At 38.0% G+C, this 21,931-nt stretch overlaps 1 protein-coding gene across 3 annotated transcripts; it reads left to right on the forward strand.

Annotated features, from left to right (window-relative positions):
* The first annotated feature begins 1,985 nt into the window (after nucleotides 1-1,985).
* On the forward strand, nucleotides 1,986-20,293 carry vrk1.L (VRK serine/threonine kinase 1 L homeolog). Of its 3 annotated transcripts, none has more exons than XM_018228669.2 (13): nucleotides 1,986-2,191; nucleotides 4,044-4,204; nucleotides 4,570-4,625; nucleotides 5,522-5,591; nucleotides 6,594-6,681; nucleotides 6,753-6,861; nucleotides 9,084-9,176; nucleotides 10,100-10,232; nucleotides 11,611-11,731; nucleotides 12,390-12,448; nucleotides 12,610-12,785; nucleotides 17,643-17,724; nucleotides 20,111-20,293. In XM_018228669.2, exons 2-13 carry the CDS (start codon nucleotides 4,048-4,050, stop codon nucleotides 20,194-20,196), a joined length of 1,230 nt encoding a protein of 409 aa, XP_018084158.1. In that variant the 5' UTR covers nucleotides 1,986-2,191; nucleotides 4,044-4,047; the 3' UTR covers nucleotides 20,197-20,293. The 3 variants fall into 3 exon arrangements, with proteins under 3 accessions (XP_018084158.1, XP_018084157.1, XP_018084159.1); XM_018228668.2 differs by having other exon boundaries at nucleotides 1,994-2,195; XM_018228670.2 differs by lacking the exon at nucleotides 1,986-2,191 and adding an exon at nucleotides 2,325-2,423.
* The last annotated feature ends 1,638 nt before the right edge of the window (nucleotides 20,294-21,931 follow it).

Raw genomic sequence — 21,931 nt, forward strand, 5'->3', positions numbered from 1 at the left:
TTTTTTGGCCAAATAGGTCTGTTTTCCTTTTTCAATCAAGTTTGAATCATACGAATCGAAGTGACAGTGCATTCGATCAAATTTGATTCAAAGTTTTTCCAAAAAAACCCTTTGATTTTTCAAAGTCCACCAATTGACTCCAAGTAGGTTCTAGGAGGTCCCCCGTAGGCTAAAACAGCAATTCAGCATGGTTTTAGATGGCGCATGGTTGAAGTCAAATTTTTATAGAGGCAGTGCATGATAAATTTAGAAATTTGAATTTTTTCAAATTTGGACTATTCCCTAATCGAAGTACACAAAAATAGCTTGAAATTTAAAACCTTCCAGGAGGATTGCGCTGAGTGCCTGCCACAAACAAATATGGCGATGTCCCCACAAACAAATACGGCAATGTTTTCATGTTCCAAAAGATGAAGGACTTGTTTCCAGGCAAAAGTCTTTCTTTCAGATAAAACCCTAGATCTATTATTGTAAAGAAGTACCATCTGGCTTCGCAATCAATAACAGTAACTCAATAATAGTAATAATTCAGGCATATAAAACTGTGCATAGGGGATCACCACCTTGGATGTTGTTAAGTGTCAGTGACATGCACATGCTCAATGCTTCTGGCTTAGGGCCCTTACACACGGGGCCCCTGCGTTACACTTTCTTCCGTTCAGCGCAGGAGTAGAGGCTATACTCACACAGATGCATGTATGCCCAACCTGCCCAACCTGGTCCCAACATGTGTCTCTGTGAGTACAGCCCCATTGACAATAATTCAGTGCGTCTACTGCGCAGGTAAAAACACCGTGTGTAAAGCCCCTTAGGGTTGCCACCTTTTCTGGTGGACACTGGGCGGGCCGTGACATCAGGGGGCGTGGTTGACACTGCGATCGGCCAAGGTTTTCCTAATTTGGAAAACAGGCAGCCCTTCCAATCAGGGTCGGACTAGGGGGCCCGGGGCCCACCAGGGCTACTACCCCTGGGCCCCCCTCCAGGCCCCCTGCCGCGCTGGCATGTTTATCGCGTCTCTGCGCCTCTGTGTGCTCCGCGTCTCTGTGCATGCGCGTGGTGCTGCGTTTATGTGCATGCGACCAGCTCCTTGGTTGTACACATGCGCGCACACAATATATATATTTTTTTGCTGCGACCTCCGATAAAGGGGGTCGCGGCATTAAGAGGCCATACCTCCCAACTGTCCCTTTTTCAGAGGGACAGTCCCTCTTTTAACAGCTCAACCTGCAGTCCCTCATTTGTACTGGAAAGTCCCTATTTTCTCTGCACTGGACAGCCAGAAAAAGAAACAAAGTAGGCTTTTAGCAGAGAGCACAGAACAGCTAACAGGTGCAAATAAGATACTTTGTAACAATTTTGAGACACAAAAAAAACTGTTTAGATAAGGAGAAATATTTTCAAACTTTCATAACCTGCCGAATTTTGTAAAATGAAAATGGTAATTAGGGGGTGTGGTAACAGAAAGGGGCGTGGCCACAATAATTTGCTGCGCTACATACAGAAACAATTGTTATCCCTCTTTTTACTTCCGAAATGTTGGGAGGAATGAGAGGCAGATATGGGTACGGACCTGGGGTTTTTTCCAGTGTCCCACCGGCCCAGTCTTCCAATTCCTGGGCTGTGTGAGTCAAAACCGGACAGGTGACAACCCCTATGATTTGCAACAGTCCCTAAGCTTAGCTGCCAGAATGTTTAGGGACTGTTGCAAATCATCAAGCAAAAAGTTAAGTTAAAAGTTGATTATTTCACCCATGGTCTTCCCTTAAATTAGCCCAAATATTGTCCCTAAAATGTGAAAAATATTTCCCTGGACAGCAAATAAAAATCTGTATAGTTATGAAATCTGGGTGTGACTTTTTGACATCACTTGGGACGTGCGCAGCTACAGTTCTGAGAAAAACCGCTTCTACTCTGCACACGTAGGAAGCTTCTAAAACCATCCTAGCAGAGCAGAGGCTCCAGCGTCAGCCACCGTGGTACTGCCAGAAGCAGTTCACCCACAGCCGGCTGTGTGCAGCGTCACTGCGCTTATATACGACTAGTTTTGACGCTACCGTCTCGCGAGATGAGACTCGTGACGTCCGGGTTAGTTGCCGGCGGGAGCGAAGCTGCTGGACATTAGACAGCGTTGCGGGAAGTTTAAGCAGCGATTCGGAACTGCAGGCTGTGTTAAGAAAAATCGGGACAGTTGGTTGGTATGCTATAACTAGAAGTGGGGACTATTCAATGGCACACACACAATAAACGTCCTGTCATAGGTTGTTTTGTGGTACCCGCGCTCTTGAACGCCCATAACATTTACGTAACGCAGCTGTGATGCACAATTTCTATTTCATTTCTGCATTTGCACTTACCAGCAGCGTGTTCATTTCAGTGTGTTTCACTTCACTTGCAGTTCCACGGCATTTAAGGCGGTAGTTTTCGTACGTATTTATACGATTTAATTTAATGTAGCGACTTCCAGCAATTGGTCTTTTTTTACACTGCTATCTGCTTGTTAATGGGGGGTCACTGAACCCGGGCAGCCAAATGGCGATTGCTCTGAGGCTACAGTTTCTCTTTATAACACAGTCAGTAACCCATTCTTTTTATATTCAGCTCATCTATTTTCTGCCATTCAAGCCTGATTGGTTGTTGTAGTAGTGGACTCTAGCCAATAAGCATCAAGTTAACTACTTCAATTCCAAGCAAGAGAGCTGCTGAATAAAAAGCCAAATAATCAAAAAAACTGAAGATCTATTGCAAACTGTATCAATATAACTTTACCCATGTAACAGTGTTCTGTCTATAGCCACTCACTGCTCCCTTCCAGGGCTGCACTGAGAATTAAAATAGGCCCTGGCATTTCAGGTACACAGAGGCCCAATCAGCCCCCTCCAGCCCACTAAATACTGATATTCTATGGCACCTTATAGCAGCCCCTCTGGCATTTGCCAGAACCCACAGATTGCCAGTCCAGGCCTGCTCCCTTCTCTTTAGCTGACATGCAGGAAATCCTGTGGGTTCTGTTTGAGACCGCAAAAATATTGCTATACAAGCGATCTCATTCTGTTCATCCCATGACAACATTTGAGAACAGATAGACCTGCCTCCTTGCCCATTTTGTGGGTCCCAACAGTTTAGAACATTTGCAGTAAAGTGGCCAGACCCCTCTTGTGAAGGGGTTTGATTTCATCTGAACGGCCTATTTATTGTGTTAAATAAATGGGATTAAATGCCTTTTCCCTTAGAGGTTGCCAACACCCTAAGAAATAATTCTACATCCTATTTTATTTTCTTTTGGAAGTCACACTGTACTTTGCATGCTTCGCAGTTCTAGACGATGGGGAATATGAGGAGGGCAGTGACATTAGGGAAGGGCAGAATGGAAAATGAAAATGATTGCTGTGTGAGTCACATAGGTGGGGGAGGCATTCTGTGATTCACAGCTGAGGTTTTCAAACAAGTTTATAACTGGTATGGATGTGCTGCTGTGTATTGCCCGGTATTCACTTCTGGTGCTAAAAACACTACAGTGATTAGAGGGAATAATCGCTGTCTCGTATGTTAAAGCCTCATGCATCCTGTGTTTTATAACTAGTGGTGGCAATGAAAATGCTGCTACTTACTTGTTTGCTGGTGTGTTTTCAAGTGCTAATCGTATGTGCTGGAAAACCCTTATCAGCTCAGCCTGGAAGGACTAACACAAGGGTAAAACTAATGCAGGTACTGCACCTGTTATCCAGAATGCTCAGGACCTGGGGTTTTCCAGATAATAGATCTTTCTGTAATTTGGATCCTCTATGGAGTCTGTGGGATTAGTGCTTTCTGGATAACGGGTTTCTGAAAAATGGATCCCATACATGTACTTAAAAATGCGTCGTATGACATTAGCCTGAAGGGATACTATCGTCATATGGTATTTTGTTTTCTTCTGCGCCCCCCCACATATTAGTCTATATTCTTGTGCTGAACTCGGACTCCCTAAGTATTATAAGGTATTTTTTAAAATCCCTTCAGTATTCTATTTTAAATTTTTGTCCAAACTTTATTTTTAAATGCAGCAAAATGCCACCCAAGAAAGCCACAGGAGCCAGAAAGGCCCCAGCTAAAAGAAAGCTGGCTGAAGAGTTTCCTGCAGGAGAGGTGCTAACAGATTCAGCAAAAAAACAATGGAAATTGGGGTTACCAATTGGACAGGGTGGATTTGGTCGTCTTTATCTTGGTATTTATTATTTTCATTGTCATTCTTCTCATGTTTTAAATTTTCTTTATGGATAGCACACAAACTTAAAGGCACCACAAAAATAAACCCAAATGTTAGACATCTGAGCCTGTTTTAATTAAACTATAGTAAAACCTTAATTTTACATACCCTGGTTTTAAGTTTCCTCTCATTTTGCACCATTTTTTATGCTCCCAATAATCTATAATGCATTTCCCTGATTTTACTTTTTCCCAGATTTAAACCATCTTTTGTGGCCCCTGACAAACATAAAATGGGAGTTACTGTATATATTTTATATAACTGATCTAGAGTAAACTTGTTTCAGAATCGAAATGTCAATAATGAAGTATTTTATTTCCCAGCGGATGAAAATTATTCAAGAATTATAGGACCAGATGCTCCATATGTCATTAAAGTAGTAAGTGTTCTTTTCCTTACTAATACTTTCCAGTTGTATAGTGATGTATAAGTTATGATTTTCACCCTCCCGCTGCACTAGTAGTATGAGGAGCTACATAGACTTCAGTGTTGGGAATATCTTCAGGTAATGCAGATGACAGATTTGTCTAGTTACAGAACTGTTCAATGCTAACAATGTGCATCCAGCATCATGTGTCATTTCTCAGATCACACACTTGAGAAAGTCCCCATGATGCCTGAAACATGTTATGTGGACCCACAAAAAAGCCCAATAAGCAGTTATTCTGCATTATTCCTTGATCTCCATCATTTGTAACATCTAAAGAAATTTCTGTGGATGTGCATGACGAAACATCTAGGAAAACTGCCACATTAGAACAATCCAAAAGCACCCATTTATTCCATGTTTAACCAGACTGACTAAAACACTACAAGCTATTTAAAGGAGTAGCCCTATGTTGCTTTCGATCACCATTTGGACAAATAGCATGTCTTAATTAATTGGATGCCTATGCTTATGCATAAATCTAGTAGTGACCTATAAAGCAAAGTTTGCACTAGGCAGTAACCCACAGCAATAGATAAGATATTTTATCTCAATATTCTGTAACCACTTGACCAGCTATTTACATGTTTGCAGGTAATATATATGTAAGAATATATTTCCCCTTTCTAAGTAGATTTATTTAATTTGCACGTCCTTTTAGCATTGGACAGTTCCGTAACTAGACATCCATTTGTTAAAAATACCATATTTTAAAACAACTGGAAGTGTTCCTTTTAATTAATCCTATTAATTACTCAGATCTCTGACTACTATGAATTGAATACTGTGTTACATAGCAAGGATAGGCATGTACTGATTTTATTTCAAGCCATATTTTAAATCTCTAGGAACCAAGTGAAAATGGACCACTTTTCTCTGAACTTAAATTCTATATGCGTGCTGCAAAACCTGGCCAGAGTAAGTTGAACCTGAATATTGTCTAACTGTTAAATAGTTATTACTTTTAGCATAATAAAATCTCTGCAGTCCATAATTTTATTGTTTTAAAACACTAAGGGCAGAGTCGCAGCAATTTTGGGTATTTTTTTTTATTTTTTGTAGCTCCGCTGTGGAGGGTGGGTCGTGGTTCATTGTCGCATGCCATACTTGGCTGACAATGTTCCCAATATACTTTGTGTTGCATTGCCTTAAACCATTACAAAATATTAAAGGAATGCTGCTGTCCAGCATGCATGGGGCTGTATGTAACACATTCTGTAAATGGAGATTTGGAGCATGTGTTCAGACTAGAAATTTGGGTCAGCATTAAAGATGGTAATTCACTTCTGAAAAGCTACCAGTTTGGTTAGTTCCTGGGCATATTAAATATATAGTCTCATTTAAGACTTTCCAAATACAGTAATCTGTATTGCTTAAACAATACTGATACAGCTTAGTCTGTGAACATATGGTATACTGATAATCGGCCTATTGTTAGACTTATACCTACAGACTTACATTTTTCAAGCTCTACAGTACATTAACTTTTTATTTGTATAACTGCATGGCAATATTTAGTGGTTATACTTCTAAGTGAAAAAAAATAGATTTCTTAACACACTTTACCATGCTTCACAATATTTGCAGTTATATTGCGAATAGAAGACTAGATACCTTCTACTGTAATTGTTTCCTGCCTTTATATGGATGAATACCACCCCAATATGTTGGTGTTTAATTTTTGCAAAGAAAAGTATAACAGTTTGAAATTTTGGAAAATCAGAAGTGTTTAGTGTTTCACGGCTAGTCTCAAAGAGATTCTAGAGCTCTGACTTCAAGTTTAGTTTCCACATTAATTCAGAGTCATTTTTTCAGTACATTGAGTTAGTTAATTTTAGCAAAATACTTCATGCCAATGCTTACTTATTGCATCATCTTCTATATAGACATATAATAAATCAACATTAATATCTGTTTCAGTTCAGAAATGGAGCAGCTCTCATAAGATGAAATACTTGGGTGTGCCCAGATACTGGGGCTCTGGTCTGCATACCAAAAATGGAAACAGGTGAATATTAAAACAGTCGGATTTAAGCAGTTTGTATATTGAAAACTAACATATTGTATTCTTGTTCTCAGTTACAGATTTATGGTAATGGATCGCTTTGGTCAGGACCTACAGAAGATTTTTGAAAACAAAGGAAAAATCTTGGCACGTAAAACGGTTTTACAGTTGGGTTTAAGACTGGTATGAACTTTATCATCGTTTTTATGTTTTTTAACGTTGTCATTTTGCCTTTCATAACTTCAGATTTAAGTATGTCTTATTCCATACCTTAAGTGACACAATCAAATTATTTTTTAAGTCACCATGGTACATATAGGACTTTGTTGCAATTCTTCTGGCAGGACCCTAGTAGTTGTGACACCCAGCCTGTTGTCAGCCATTTCCCGTTTACATCAATAGGTGACTTTCTATCTGTGGCAGATGCTGGCTCTGTTAGGCACAGCTTGGTCGGGAGTGTGCATTCCACAGTGATCTCTCACCGCTATGAGCATCTGCCATAGGAGTTTAATTTCCTAGTTAAACAATCTGGAAGTGGCTTCCTGTAGGTAGTAATATTTTGATTGCCATGGTTCCCCATAGGAGGTCTGTGATACATAAAACACTGCATTTGCCCCAGCCCTCATACTTAAGTTATAAGTCTGGAGTTTAGCAATGATTTTATAATAAGCTAAAAACCCAATTTTCTCTCTGCTCACTAAAAATGTATACATAGATGCCTTATTTATTATTACCAGATATGACAGAACTTACCTTAAAAACTATAAAATGTTGAAAAACCATGAGGGATGTGCACACAAAAGAGAAGGTCCCAGCAGGCAGTGTATTAAGGATGAAGAAGATTTTTTTTGGTTTGTTTGTTTGCGATGGGGAGATAAAGTACTTATGGACAGCCATAAATTGTAAACCCTAAATCAGCAGGCAGTCAAAGATTGCTTGGGGATGCTAGGCATTAATGTTTGAATAACTAAAAAGATATAGTTTGGACACTCATGTTTAAACTAGATGCTGGACTGTGGTATTTATTTATATAGCAACTTTATCTTGTACATGTAGTATCTCTAAAGCAAGGAAGCCGGCACTGACTGTGCAAAAAAACTGTCTTAACTAGCAGTCTCTGGGCCACATTTAACCTGCAGGTGTACAAGTCTGTGGCTCCTGACTTAAAGGGGATCTATCATAAAAATGTAATATAAGCTTCATTTCACTGAAATGAGAAACTTTCTAAATATAATAAGTTGAACATTATGTACCATTTATGTATTAATAAAGTTACTCTTCACTCTCCTTCTTTTAGCAACCTGATGGAAATCCAGAGTGTGTGCCACAGTCTGTTAATGTGTTAGCTTTTGGTTGTGCTTAAGGTGGTTATTTGAGTTAGCTCTAAAACATCTAAAAAGGGAAAAAAAGACAAACTGACAAAAAAAGACATACTCAACCCAGACCTTTGCATAAAAACAGCATGAATAGTAAAAGGTTGCTGAGAGGGAGATACTGAAGAGTCTCTTGATTATTCTATAAACAGTACAGCATTTTTAATTGATTATATTATTTCGGTAATATGAAGCTTATATTAGATTTTCAATAGGAGATTTGTACTTGATTTAGCCTTATGCTGGCTGACCTTAAATAGATCTGGTCATTTGGGGAGATCACCAGACAATCAGGCCTAATATAGTCACCAACATTCCTAGTGATGTGTTACAATAGAGGCTTATGCAGTACCTTACGGAGAAGACCAATGCAGCTCCTGTCTGATAGATCTCTGTTGGGCGGACTGCTGGTTTGTCTCTTTACATGGACCAATTAACTACTAACTTGGTCTGGAGTGGTTGAGACTTAAGGTATAATTGGCCCATGCATGGCTAGCTTTATACCCTCCTTCACATTAAAATATTTTAAAGTGAGAAGCTAGCCAATGGATACTTACTGAGCATAGAAAAAAAGGTACCATTTAAAAGAACAGTTCAGTGTATAAATAAAATTTAGTAAAATGTTATGCCATGCAAAATAAAAAAAATTTTTTTCAATATAGTTATCCAAAAATGTAATGTATAAAGGCTTGAGTTAATCGATGTCTAATGTAATAGACAGAACACTACTTCCTGCTTTGCATCTCTCTTACCTGTTAGTCGGCTAACTAAAAGGACAGTTCCTTTAAGAGAAAGTTATTATCAGCTGATCTCCTGGCAATTTGGTTATTCGTCTACAGAAAATTATTTATTTTACCAAAACTTTTGACACTTACAAATTAACCCTATCTGCCTCTTAATTCGATTAAACTTTCATATTTTTACCTTTAATGTTTAATGCACCCTGTTTATTTAATGCACCCTGTAATGTGTTTGCCTTGACACTCAAGGGTTTAACAGAACAGCTGTAGTTAATAAGCTTTCTTCTTTCAGATTGACATTCTGGAGTATATTCATGAACATGAATATGTACATGGAGATATTAAAGCATCAAATCTTTTGGTTCATCATAAAAATCCAGATCAGGTATGTTAAATAGTATTGAGAGATACACCAATATGAAGAATTCTAGTGGACTGCATACTAGTAAAGTGTTGAAAGGAAGTTGTTGTGGTGATGGGTAATTTTTCTTCTAGGTAAATTGAGATGAAAGCCCTCCGTGCACATTTGATTAAGGAGAAATCCTTTTAAATCATTAATTATTTCATTTTCTACCCAATCCTACTTCGTGAAAATTTGGTCTTTTCAGTGTTGGGTAGCTATCTCCTTATCTGTCCATTGTGCATTCCAGCTTCAGAAAGGCATCTGTGTCGATGCATGGAGGGTGCCATCACAGCCCTGCAGGTCTAGGGAGACAACATGCACATGTGCATTATTGCCTGGCTCTACTGTCTATGTGGCTGCTTTATATTGAAGGGAAGCTAAACCCAGATGTAAAATGAATGTTCTCCTGTGCACTGAAATTTTCTTTTTAACTCATTTTAAATGGTTCCTGTAATCTTGGCTGCTTTATACTATTTTAAGATCAGACCTTTTGGCTCAGTAGCTGTCTTTAATAGGTTTTATGACAGTGACCTTAATGTTAACTGACTGCTTATACCATAGCATAGAAACACTATAAATAGGAAATACATGTAAATTGCACTAGTGCTCATAGTATCACTCTGAGTTGGCTTAAATTTTTTTTGCATGTGTTTAGATCCCTCTTAACATGGCATGGCATTTGAACAGGTGTCCTGTTCTTTATAAATAAGTTTAATACAATGGAAAGCTGCAGATAATAGTACCTGCAGTATATTTGGTTGCTTTTCTGAATGAAAGCAGTATGCAGTTACACTTGGTAGTCAAAAGCACATGTAGTAAATGCACTATATCTATACTAGATCTTATTTGTGTTTTATTTTTGCAGCGTTTGGAAAAATTGACCTTTTTGTGTTGGACTTTTGCAGGTGTTTTTAGTAGATTACGGTCTTGCCTACAGGTATTGCCCCGACGGTGTTCACAAAGAGTACAAAGAAGACCCCAGAAAATGTCATAATGGCACAATTGAATTTACAAGTATTGATGCCCACAAAGGAGTCAGTAAGAATATTAATTATTCATAAACAATTTAATACTGCCAGACAGATTCTTAATATCCTAATTTGAGTCTACATCTAAAATTCATAATTAATTTCTCACTTAGCATTAATTGAAATCTGGGCTTGGGGAATCTATATGATTTGCTCATAATGTTTGTCATTTTAGAAGACTTTGAAACTTAGTCTTAACAAACATCAATTTTTTTTGCGTTTTGGCTCAGCTGTTAATTTACTGTTTTAAGGGGGTGCTGTTATTGAAGAAGTAATTTGTATTTCTGTCCAAACAACTTGTTAGGCCACCTACATAAAGTATGCAAATTACTTGGCATGCTACTGAAATGTGACATCCTGGGGAAAAAAACCCTCTGAATTCAGACTAGGCATATGGGTTGAAAGATATTTTCTTAATGCTTGAACTTAAAAATAAATACATATGAGGTCAACAAGTCCTATCAATAGGAGGAAAAGTTAAAGGGAAAAATACCCTGCTTTTGCCATAAGGTCTGTATAAAAAGGTGCAGAAATATCTGAACTGCCCCAACATATAGATCTATTTATATATCTAAATTGAAAACAAGGCTTATATCAATTTTACAAACGCCTATATGATATTCAGATTGAGAGGAAAGGCCTGACTCTCATAGGAACCATTTGTCCACCTGCCCTTAGACTGACAAGTCAACCAACCATTTCATTACCTTGTTCATTGGTGTAACTATAGGAAGCAGACCCCGCAGTCGTAGGGAGGGGTCCGTGGAACAGGGGGCCTGGACTGTGGGGGTCTGCTTCCTCTATAGCCAATAATAATAAAAAAAAAAACCTCCTCCCAGCCGCGCTCTGTTACCGGCAAGCAATTGGGATGGGACGTGGGCAGAGTCCGGATGGGATGTGGGCAGGAGGATGGGGATCGGAGTGCGCCGGGCCCCTCTGCAGATTTTTTTGCAGGGTAGCCCGACTCACTCTAGTTGCACCACTGACCTTGTTCCACGTTGAAGAGATGGATTGTGAGATCTGAAGTCTCTCTGCCTTCCGGAAAGTCTGTGCACTGCTTACCATGCAATGCAAGGGACTAAAGGTCCCTGAATCTGAAGACTCAAGCAAGTTTGTGAAAAATATTATTTTTCATAGACATAAATTCGCACACTTTCCATTTTCTCAGGAGCTAATTAACTATGTCTTTTGAATTTGAGAGGAAAGCACTGTCTGTGGAAGATATGGACTCCTTACATGAAATTGAACTTAGGACTCCAGCGCTGCTTAGCAGCATTGCGACACACTGCACCACCGTACTGCTCATATTGGTGACCTAGTTCACTGCTTGATGGCCACCAAGGCAACTTCCCATTGATGTAAAACAATTCATGTGGGTTAATTTACAGATCCTTCAAGAAGAGGAGACTTGGAAATACTGGGTTATTGTATGATTCAATGGTTATGTGGCAGGCTACCATGGGAAGATAAACTGAGTGATCCTGCTTATGTCTCCAGTTCAAAAATAAGGTATATGTTGTATAAGTTAGCAAATATACATGTACGTATGTATGTGATATTCTGGTTGGCCAGTGAATAAATCATCCTGGTGATTATTGACAAAACAATTCATACTAAAATGTGTTATTTGAACAATAACCATTCATTAAAAACTAAAATGGAGAAGTAAAGAACTACATTGACTAAAGTACTCTTAGCATGTGTTTAGTCCAGCCCACTGGTTGAATTCTCTTGGTTATTTTTTTTAAATCAGATTCTGCAATCTTGCCATATATTTGCCCAGCAGCTTATTGCCAGGGTTCGTATATAAAATACTGAATTTTTGCCAGTTATTAGCCTTAAATTACCACTGATTATATTGCATAACATAAGATTTACATTTGAATGACGTGTATGTGGTTGTCCGGATCATTTTTGTGTTATGCAATTAAAAACTTGTTTGTTGTTATACTTGATGGCATTTCCAATCTTAAAATATATATTTTAGACATGCCTTTAATCTTTCTAAGCATACCCTATCTCCCGTAACTTTTTCTATTTTCTATAAACCTGCATTTAATCGCTAATGTGTTATTTCTTTGTAATGAAATAAACTAAAATAATTGTAAATGTAAATAGATATGTTCCTGCTCATTTGAACTTCTTTGGTGTGTAATATTCTCTATAGGTATGGTGATGATATCTCAGAACTTATGGAAACATGTTTTCCTGGGAAAAATAAGCCAGGTAGGAAAAAATGTATTTCGGTTATGTTGAATTCTGCTTTTAGTAAAGAATTTGGTTGTTTCAATCTGGTAGTACAATTGGCTGTATCTGTTTTCATTAAGAATTATGATTGAAATGCATTTGCCTTATGCAGACACAATAACATCTCTTGATTTTTGCAGAGGAAATTAGCAAGTTCATGGAAGCAGTTAAAGAACTGTCTTATTCTGCAAAACCTCCATATCTGCACTTACGAGAACTACTTTTGCAAGGCCTTAAAACCATAGGCAGTAAAGATGATGGAAAACTAGACTTCTCCCTTTGTGAGAATGGAGTTGTTTCTCAAAATGGACGAAAGGTCAGTTGGGTAAAACTTTCTGTTTAAGGGCAGTTGCACATGGGACAGTTTGGGGGGGGGGGTGTTTTTAGTAGCTTGGCAATAGCCCATAGTTAACTGCTGTGGCAGTCTCTTGTCGCTTGAAATATGGCAATCCACATTTCCAAGTGGCTGAATGTACTTTCTGATGCCAGCATTTTTCTTGGGCCAATGTTCATTAGGATGGTTCTAAACTAATTATTCCTAATCCTTAAATATTTAAGGAAGTTGAGGCAGTGCAGTCAGGGAATCATATCAACAGGAAGAATGATTTAGGCCTCTGTATTTAGAGACTAGAGATATACCCAAATACCTTTTCAGCATGCTTGTGGGATGTCCGGTTGGTTGCTAAATAAGATTATTTTGCTTGCATGTTATGATGTCTCATAATACTTATTGGTATAACTGTCTAATATAAGTTTGGCTCTGATAATTTTATTTTCTGCTGGCTAAAGGTGAAGACACAATGAGCTACTAGTAGAAGCTACTTGTTGCAAAAAAATACCCTGCCATAGGCAATATTGAGAATTGCCTCTGCTAAAATACACACATGAGCCTGTTTATGAAGACTCGTTTTTTTCTGGTTGATTTTTTAGGGATAAAACCTTTTTTTTTTTTTTTTTTTTGAGATTTGTTATACCTCAAAGTTGCTAAAAATCAAAATCCGAAAATACTCCAGCTAAAACCCGTAGAAGTCAGATGGCAGATATCTCTTACAATTAGAAGATTTTGATCTGCGCATGTTTTTAGTATGACTAAAAAAATATTACCATTCAGGCATAAAATTCTGAAAAGTTGGATGTTTTGTTGATTTTTTTTTAAGTGATTTTTGATAAGTCAAACTTATGGTTGGCAGTTAAGTTGACTTTATTTTAAATAAAAAGAATGGGATAAATTTGAGTTTTATTAAATACCCCCCATAGTGTCTTCGCAAAGCCAATTATCACTACTGTCTATTTTGTCGCCATGACAAGTAGCTGCTACTAGTAGCTCTGTGTATGTCTTCACCTAAAATCTTAGCAGAAGTTTTTGCATCAGTGTCAGACAATAAGATTGGAACCACAACATGTTGGGTATTTACCTTCTATTGCAACTACTAAGGTTGAATTAAAGGAAAGGTGAAAGCTGTCCAGGATTGTACCGTAAGTTTATCAAATGCAGAGCTTAATTAGTTACCAAATTTGTAGCCAATTCAGAAGCATATTTTCTAAACGCAAAAATTTACTGGAAGTGGCTTTCTTCTCCATTTATTTTGCTGTCAATGTCCAGCTGGACTGTTATTGATTGGACTGAGAAGGTTTCAGATATTTTGGATATTGTTTGAAGGAGCTGCATGATGATACAAATTCCCATTCTTTTTTTCTTACCCAGTGCTTGTTGGGCATCATAGTGAAGCCTTTTCTTGAGGCTGTAATTACTTTTGCAGCACTCTATGCTTGAATATTGTCATTGTTTTATACTTGTTTAACATGCCTGTTGGGTTTGTTCATTGACTGGAATGCAGCCTTCCTTGCTTTAGCCTTTGCACCTATCAGGACATCTTCTGTTGTGGCCCTCAACACTAGAGGTAGTTGCTCCAGAATTTCCTAAAGATCTTTAAGATCAGTGAAATTACTTTGTGCTATCCTGTAATTCAAAATTTAGAGGGAGCATAGGCACCACTGTTTGGCGCCATTTGAAGGAGGAATGTTACAGCTCTGGACAAATTTGGACTGACCTAAGTAAGTTAAATGAGGCAAATCCCAGATCAGTGTTAGAGAATGTGTTGACGTATAGAGAAAAAGTAACATGAGTAACTGGCTTGGGCCTTCCAGTCTTCTTATTTATAAAACAAATTTCTTAAATTTGGTGCAGACAGGTTTACTTGCCTTCCATATATCAGTATATTAAAGTCTATCATGGAAATTACAAACATTCAAGTAGAGGTGGAAGGAATCACTGCCAGTATAATGAATGCAATAGTTTATTGACATGTAAAGCGCCTTTCACTTGTGGGTGTCAAATGTTAATAACGCCCCAAAAAATGGTCTAAACTCTTTGCCAGCATTTTAATTACCTTTTCTAATGGTGAATGCGTCAAGAGCCTGTTGCTACCATCTTGTAGTTTTTAATTACCTTTATTCAGCCATTGATGTTCAGAGAGGGATCTAGGACAGACAAGACAAGTTTATATCTAGAGAAGTTGCTCTGGAACTCCTGCACCCTTGTTTCTGCTAATACCCCATCCAAGCCAGACCACTGTCCTACTGTAATACTGTATATTTAAAGGGATCCTGTCATCGGAAAACTGTTTTTTTCAAAACACATCAGTTAATAGTGCTACTCCAGCAGAATTCTGCACTGAAATCCATCTCTCAAAAGAGCAAACAGATTTTTGTATATTCAATTTTGAAATCTGACATGGGGCTAGACATCTTGTCAATTTCCCAGCTGCCCCTGGTCATGTGACTTGCGCCTGCACTTTAGGAGAGAAATGCTTTCTGGCAGGCTGCTGTTTTTCCTTCTCAATGTAACTGAATGTGTCTCAGTGAGACATGGGTTTTTACTATTGAGTGCTGTTCTTAGATCTACCAGGAGCTGTTATCTTCTGTTAGGGAGCTGTTATCTTGTGTTAGGGAGCTGCTATCTTGTTACCCTCCCATTGTTATTTTGTTTGGCTGTTGGGGGGGAAAAGGGAGGGGTGATATCACTCCAACTTGCAGTACAGCAGTAAAGAGTGATTGAAGTTTATCAGAGCACAAGTCACATGATTGGGGCAGCTGGGAAATTGACAATATGTCTAGCCCCATGTCAGATTTCAAAATTGAATATAAAAAAATCTGTTTGCTCTTTTGAGAAATGGATTTCAGTGCAGAATTCTGCTGGAGCAGCACTATTAACTGATTCATTTTGAAAACATGTTTTTTTCCCATAACATTATCCCTTTAACAGAATTTCGACAGTGGCTAACTAAAGCAGCCCAAATGCAACCAAATAATTTTTACATTGATGTTTAAAAGCTAAGCAGGCTTTGCAATGACAACTGGCAATCGCTTATGGTACTTCAGCATAGCAAGGGTCATAGCCAGCATGCAGCTGGGCAAGTCAGTCTGTTCATTCAATCTTTTGTTTGAAGGAAATACAGCTCCCTAGCTATTCTATGTTTGCTTTCATAGCATCACATGGGGATAAGTATTATCTCCAAATGGGAACTTTATTTTTAGAAACTCCCCCCATCTGATCAAATAAGAGGAGGTGAGAGTGGCTTTCTACTGATACAAACAGTATTAGGTAGCATCACCTTTGCAGCCCTGGCCTCAGCTTGTGCTACAAATTAAATGGGATTAATAAGAAATGTGAAACTGTCAGTATGTTCTAACCATATGCAATCAAATTGTGTGGTCCCGCTTATTTACAGAGTAGATTAATGTTCTTTTCTCTTTGCATATTAGCATAAAGCTTGTGACACAGTAACTTTTATATTTATATTATGGGTCAGAAAAAACAGAAGTGTCTGTGTGTATTCTTGACTAATGTATCAGAAATCTGCTGACATGCTAACCTTGAATTTCTGGCTGGCTTTAATCAGGCCTGTGCACCGGCAGAATACATGTATCTAATGCACTCCATCAATGCGTTTTGCATATGGAATCTCCCACGGGGAAGCTGCCCTGTACCAGCTGAGGGTTACCTGCCCATTGCAGTTATTGTATGTAATTATCAAACCAATCTGTTCAGCCCAGCAGGGTTTAGATGGTAATCTGGAAGCAGTGCTCCTTCAATGAGAAATGGATTGCACTCTCCACCCCCTAACCTCCTTTGCCCGACGGCATTGAATCTATACAGCTGCTTTCTAAGCATCAAAGCTGGAGACCCATCTTAAGTATACTTGTCAGAATCATATAATATGTATAGCTCTTTGACATGAGCTTGGCTCGGCAAGTTTCCATGCCATGTAAATCAGCAAAACTATTCCATTGGCGCATGCATTGAAAAATGCACATTCTTTCTGTTTAATCATTCAGTATAAACTATTCTGTCGTTTTATTTTAACGTGGCCTGCCATTCTCCTTCCTGCTATTCTTCACTATGAAGTTGTCAGCCAAGTGCTAAAGAGACGGAGAACAATACTGGAGTAATGCATTCCATCGTAATGATAGGCAAACTATGCTAATTTTCATTTTAAACACACAAGACCAATGCTGATCTCTTAACAGGAATAAATTGATTTATAATACATTCATTCTCTGGACATTATGTTGTGCACATGTTGCATGATTGCCTACCTTGCTTTTAGTGTTATCCTATTGTGCATATTGTAACTTTTTTTTTTTGTAGTCCACTTTATTTGTGGATGCATGTGGATTTTGACATATTGCATTGCAAGACTAAAAGGATGCTTCTATGAAAATCAAAAAACACAATTTTTTTAAGGTTAGAGATAAACCATATGCCTTACTGTACTTTGTGTGCCCAGATTCCTGCACAGCAGTGCAAAGATCAATAGTGCTCTTTCATTTCTTGGTTTTGTATGCTCGGAGACTTGTGTTCTGAAGACAAGATAAATAGGTGGTGTTGTTTGAGATCAGCACCCAACAACTGTGACTTTTTTTCTAATTTTAATGACTTAAATATTTATTATTCACTGTGGTTCTGACTTCTTCGACAATGTAAACCATCTGATTAGTAGACCTTGTAGATAGATTGACATCTGGTTTAAGTGAACTACTGCTTCCAATATAAATTACACAATTGCATAAATCACAAGCTCAAGGTTCCACGAAGATACGGGTTTGTGTGCTTTAGTTCATGCACCATAACTTATACAGTCTGTTTTTCTCTGTTTGCTTTCCTTATTAGAGAAAGCTAGCTAAAGTAATTGATCATCCTGTGGAAGAGTCAGAAGAACCAGTAGTTGCAGAAAAAAAGAAAAAATCAAGAGGTTAGTGTCAAGTATTGGGTCTTTTATCTGTGCAAGCCACAATACAGCGGTAGAAACATCTTTTATCTTGCACAAACTTAATCTGTGTAACTCTGGAAGACTTTTGCCTGCTTGGTGAAAAAACAGTAGTAGTAAAAATAGTAGTATAGTCAGATATTATTTGACGGCCGTGTAAGAATTAAACAGATAACTGTTGACGTCTGACTTTAATCATATATGAGAGAAGTAGCCGTCTGCAGTAGACTGAAAACTCATCATCTTTAGATATGTCAAATACTTTCTAAAATTCTTTTCAGACTGGTAAGCAGTGTAATAAATATGGATGCACCAAATGCAGGCATAAGATTTGACAGGGTCCTTGTGTTCAGCCAAACCAAATCTGAACCCCTCAAAATCACGACTTTAAAGCTCTAAACAACTGAATGAAATGTTTTGGGTTTTTTTTGGAATTTTGTATCAATCTCGATTTGGTGCATTCAATATGAATAGTAGAGATGTCCACTTCTGTTGTCTTTAACTGCTCATATCTTGCCAGAAGATTTGATTTATGAGCATGTAAGCTTTGCCACACGCTTATGTCTTGACTGTTCTGTCAGTCGGGGGCAGAAAAAATTGGGCAAGATTCTTTAACATTGATTCCTTATAAAATCAGTAGACATTTAAAAATGTGTATATATTGGTATAAGAACTGTACCCTGCAGCATAAGTTGAAAACTCTTGGTAAATCAAGTCCTAAAATGTTTAATAAGCAATACAGTCATATGAAAGTTTGGGAACCCCTTTGGAGTGTTGTTTATCATTGGCTGAGCTTTCCTTTTAATATATAACATGCCTTATGGAAACAGAAGTATTTCAGCAGTGACATAAAGTTTATTGGATTAACATAAAATATGCAATATGCGTCATAACAATATTAGACAGGTGCATAAATTTGAGCACCTGAACAAAGATATTAAATCAATACTTAGTTAAGCCTCCTTTTGCAAATAACGCCTCTAGATGCCTCCTATAGCCTTTGATGAGTGTCTGGATGGTGGTATTTTTGACTATTCGTCCGTACAAAATCTCTCCAGTTCAGTTAAATTTGATGGCTGCCAAGCATGGACAGCCTGCTTCAAATCATCCCATAGATTTTCCATGATATTCAAGTCTGGGGACTGTGACGGCCATTCCAGAATTTTGTACTTCTCCCTCTGCATAAATGCCTTTGTAGATTTAGAAGTGTGTTTAGGGTCATTGTCCTGTGTAACTTCAACTTTGTGACTGATGCTTTATCATTATGCTGAAGAATTTGTTGATATTGGGTAGAATTCATCCGACCCTTGACTTTAACAAGGGCCTCAGTCCCTGGACTAGCCCCATAGCATGATGGAACCTCCACCTTATTTGACAGTAGGTAGCAGGTGTTTTTCTTGGAATGTAGTGTTCTTCTCCCATCATGCAAAGCTCTTTTTGTTATGACCAAAGCACTTTGTTCCAAAATGAATGTGGCTTGTCTAAATTAGCTCTTGCATACAACAAGCTACTTTTTTTGTGGCGTGAGTGCAGAAAGGGCTTCTTTCTCATCACCCTGCCATACAAATGTTCTTTGTTCAAATTGTGCTGAATTGTAGAACGATGTACAGATACACCATCTGCAGCAAAATGTTCTTGCAGGTCTATGGAGGGGATCTTTGGGTTGTCTGTAACCATTCTCACAATCCTCCATATGCCACTTCTGTATTTTTCTTGGCCTGCCAGACCTGGATTTTACAGCAATTGTGTCTGTGGCCTTCCATTTCCTGATTACATTCCTTAAAGTTGAAACTGACAGTTTAAACATCTGAGCCTTCCCCTAAACCAGGATACTGAACAATCTTTGTTTTCAGATCTTTTGAGTTTCTTTGAGGATCCCATGCTGTCACTCTTCAGAGCAGAGTCAAACAGAAGCACAACTTGCAATTGGCCACTTTAAATACCTTTTCTCGTGATTGGACACACCTGCCTTTGAAGTTCAAGGCTTAACAAGATAATCCAACCAATTTGGTGTTGCCAGTAATCAGTATTGAGCAGTTACATGCATTCAAATTAGCAAAGTCACAAGGGTACCCACATTTCTGCACAGCCAGTTTTTCACATTTGATTTAATTTCATACAACTGAATACTGCTTCACCAAAAAATCTTTGTTCAGAAAACACCCCAGTACTCAGATGTTCCTGGGAAATGAAAGACATACCACTGTTATCTTTTTTGTTGAAAGAGGAGTAAATTATTATGCAGGCTGAGAGGGGTTCCCAAACTTTTTCATATGACTGTATGTGTGTAATATAGCACCATAAATCTATGTAATCGCTATACAATGGAGTGTACAAATTCTTTGGTAGCTAATCCTGTCTTTTTCTACAGGGCGTGCTGCAAAAGCCAGTGGCAGTCCTACTGCATCCGCACCAAAAGGAAGGGGGCGTGGAAGAGGCAAAAAAATGAGCTCTTGAGCACTTTTTGAGTTTTATAGGTTTTTATATGTTGTATCAAAATGTCTTCACTGGTGTTCATTATTTTTTCAATAAACATTTTATTTGTTTATTAAAATATTCTATTCTATAGATATTCTATTACATTTTAATGCACTTCAGTGACCAAATTAAGAAGTCTTAGTTTCTTAGTTAATTAAAATGACTGCTCTCTGATAATCAGATTTTGTAGATGATGCTACTGCACATTTCTTCCTTTAGGGGTATTGTAATGAAGTTTTGGTAGTTTTGAAAAGAGATTACAAGCATCTTCTTGGGGATCGCCTTGTATTGCTTAATATCTTTAAAAAAAACAAAAAAAAAAAACAGTACAGGTTAAAAAAAAAAAAAAAGCACCAACAGAGTTATAACTTGATCGTTTTCTTGATCATTTTCCATATAAACTCTTTAAGATATGGAAGGAATATTCTTTAAAAAGTTGTGTTTCCGGTTACCAGAGGCGGCAAAAATTTTGAGGCTGAAGCGTGCCTGGGGGCAGCAGGCGGCACTCTGCACTGTAGGATAGGAACCAACCAGCAGCTACATTTACCTGACAGATATTTGAAGCCTGTCTTTTCTTGTGTGGCTGCTGGGCTGTCATTGGCTGTCCTTCTCCTACTGTTCTTTTGGCAGGGACCGTTTGGACACACCCACCCCTCATTTGAAACAAAGAGAAGGACCAGAAAACATCTATGGGGAGCTCATATAAAGGGGACATTTTGAAGATAATTTACACCCAAAAGTAAAACCAGCACCATATTGTATTCATTATTACGGGGTTTTGTTTATCCTTAGTCTTCTTTAAAAAATAATATACACCTAAAATACTTTGCTTTTGCTTAAATAGTTTATTAAATAGGACATGTGTTGAATAAAATCCTAAGTCTGCTAGCATTCATTTAATAACACTGGGAACACTGGGGTAGTAACCAGTTACAAGGAACCCACAAATGGTTATGTATGGTGTAAGAGTTGTCGATAGTAGTGGTCCTAGATCATTGATATGATTAATCTATTGAAAGTTTTGAAGCCTCTCAATTGATACCAGGGTTAAAGTTTAAAGAAGTAGGTATGGATTTGCTCATACAGTGCTCATGTGATTGTCCAAAAACCAAGAGGCTTATTATTAACAGAATTCAATGTTAAAGGAATACACCTTTTAAAATAGAAGGGTTACTTTTTTTAATGCTGGAATCGTATGAAGTACAGTTGTGAAGCCAGATAATGGAGACAAACGGTTTCTAGAGGTAGGCCACCAAAACAGTATAGAGCAGGTTGCAAACTTATTTTAAAGGAGTTGTTTTAATATAGTGATTTGTTTTGGGTATGCACAGAATGTGTCTTCATTACGTTGACCAGGGTGGTGCTTTCCTTGTACATGCCATGTTGGTTGCCTGGTTTTGCCAAGCAGGAAGCACTGGAGCCTTAATATTAATGCCTTGTCCACATAAAAGACTTGTGACACCAATAGCCCATTATCTAGTGGTTTGTGCCAACCTGAATAAAGAGTGGAAATGAAACAAATGCCTATGGTGGGAGGCCAACGCTCATTTTTTTTTTTTTCATGGTTTTTAACACTTTATTTACCCCCTCTTAATTTATTTTTTGTTTAAAGTAGACAAATCTAACTCGCTGAATCATTTTGCAGGTTGGGTTTTAAGTAAATAAAGAAAAATCAATTTACATCTGTTTGTGCAGAATCACATAGATAAGCCAC

The sequence above is a fragment of the Xenopus laevis genome, chromosome 8L, assembly GCF_017654675.1.
Source record: "Xenopus laevis strain J_2021 chromosome 8L, Xenopus_laevis_v10.1, whole genome shotgun sequence".
NCBI lineage: Eukaryota > Metazoa > Chordata > Amphibia > Anura > Pipidae > Xenopus > Xenopus laevis.

Excerpts from the sequence above, each read along its gene's own strand:
- vrk1.L (XM_018228669.2), top strand. The coding sequence starts at position 4,048 with ATGCCACCCAAGAAAGCCACAGGAGCCAGAAAGGCCCCAGCTAAAAGA. Across the intron at positions 4,626-5,521 it reads CTCCATATGTCATTAAAGTA|GAACCAAGTGAAAATGGACC; the intron begins GTAAGTGTTCTT and ends TTAAATCTCTAG. Across the intron at positions 6,682-6,752 it reads CATACCAAAAATGGAAACAG|TTACAGATTTATGGTAATGG; the intron begins GTGAATATTAAA and ends TCTTGTTCTCAG.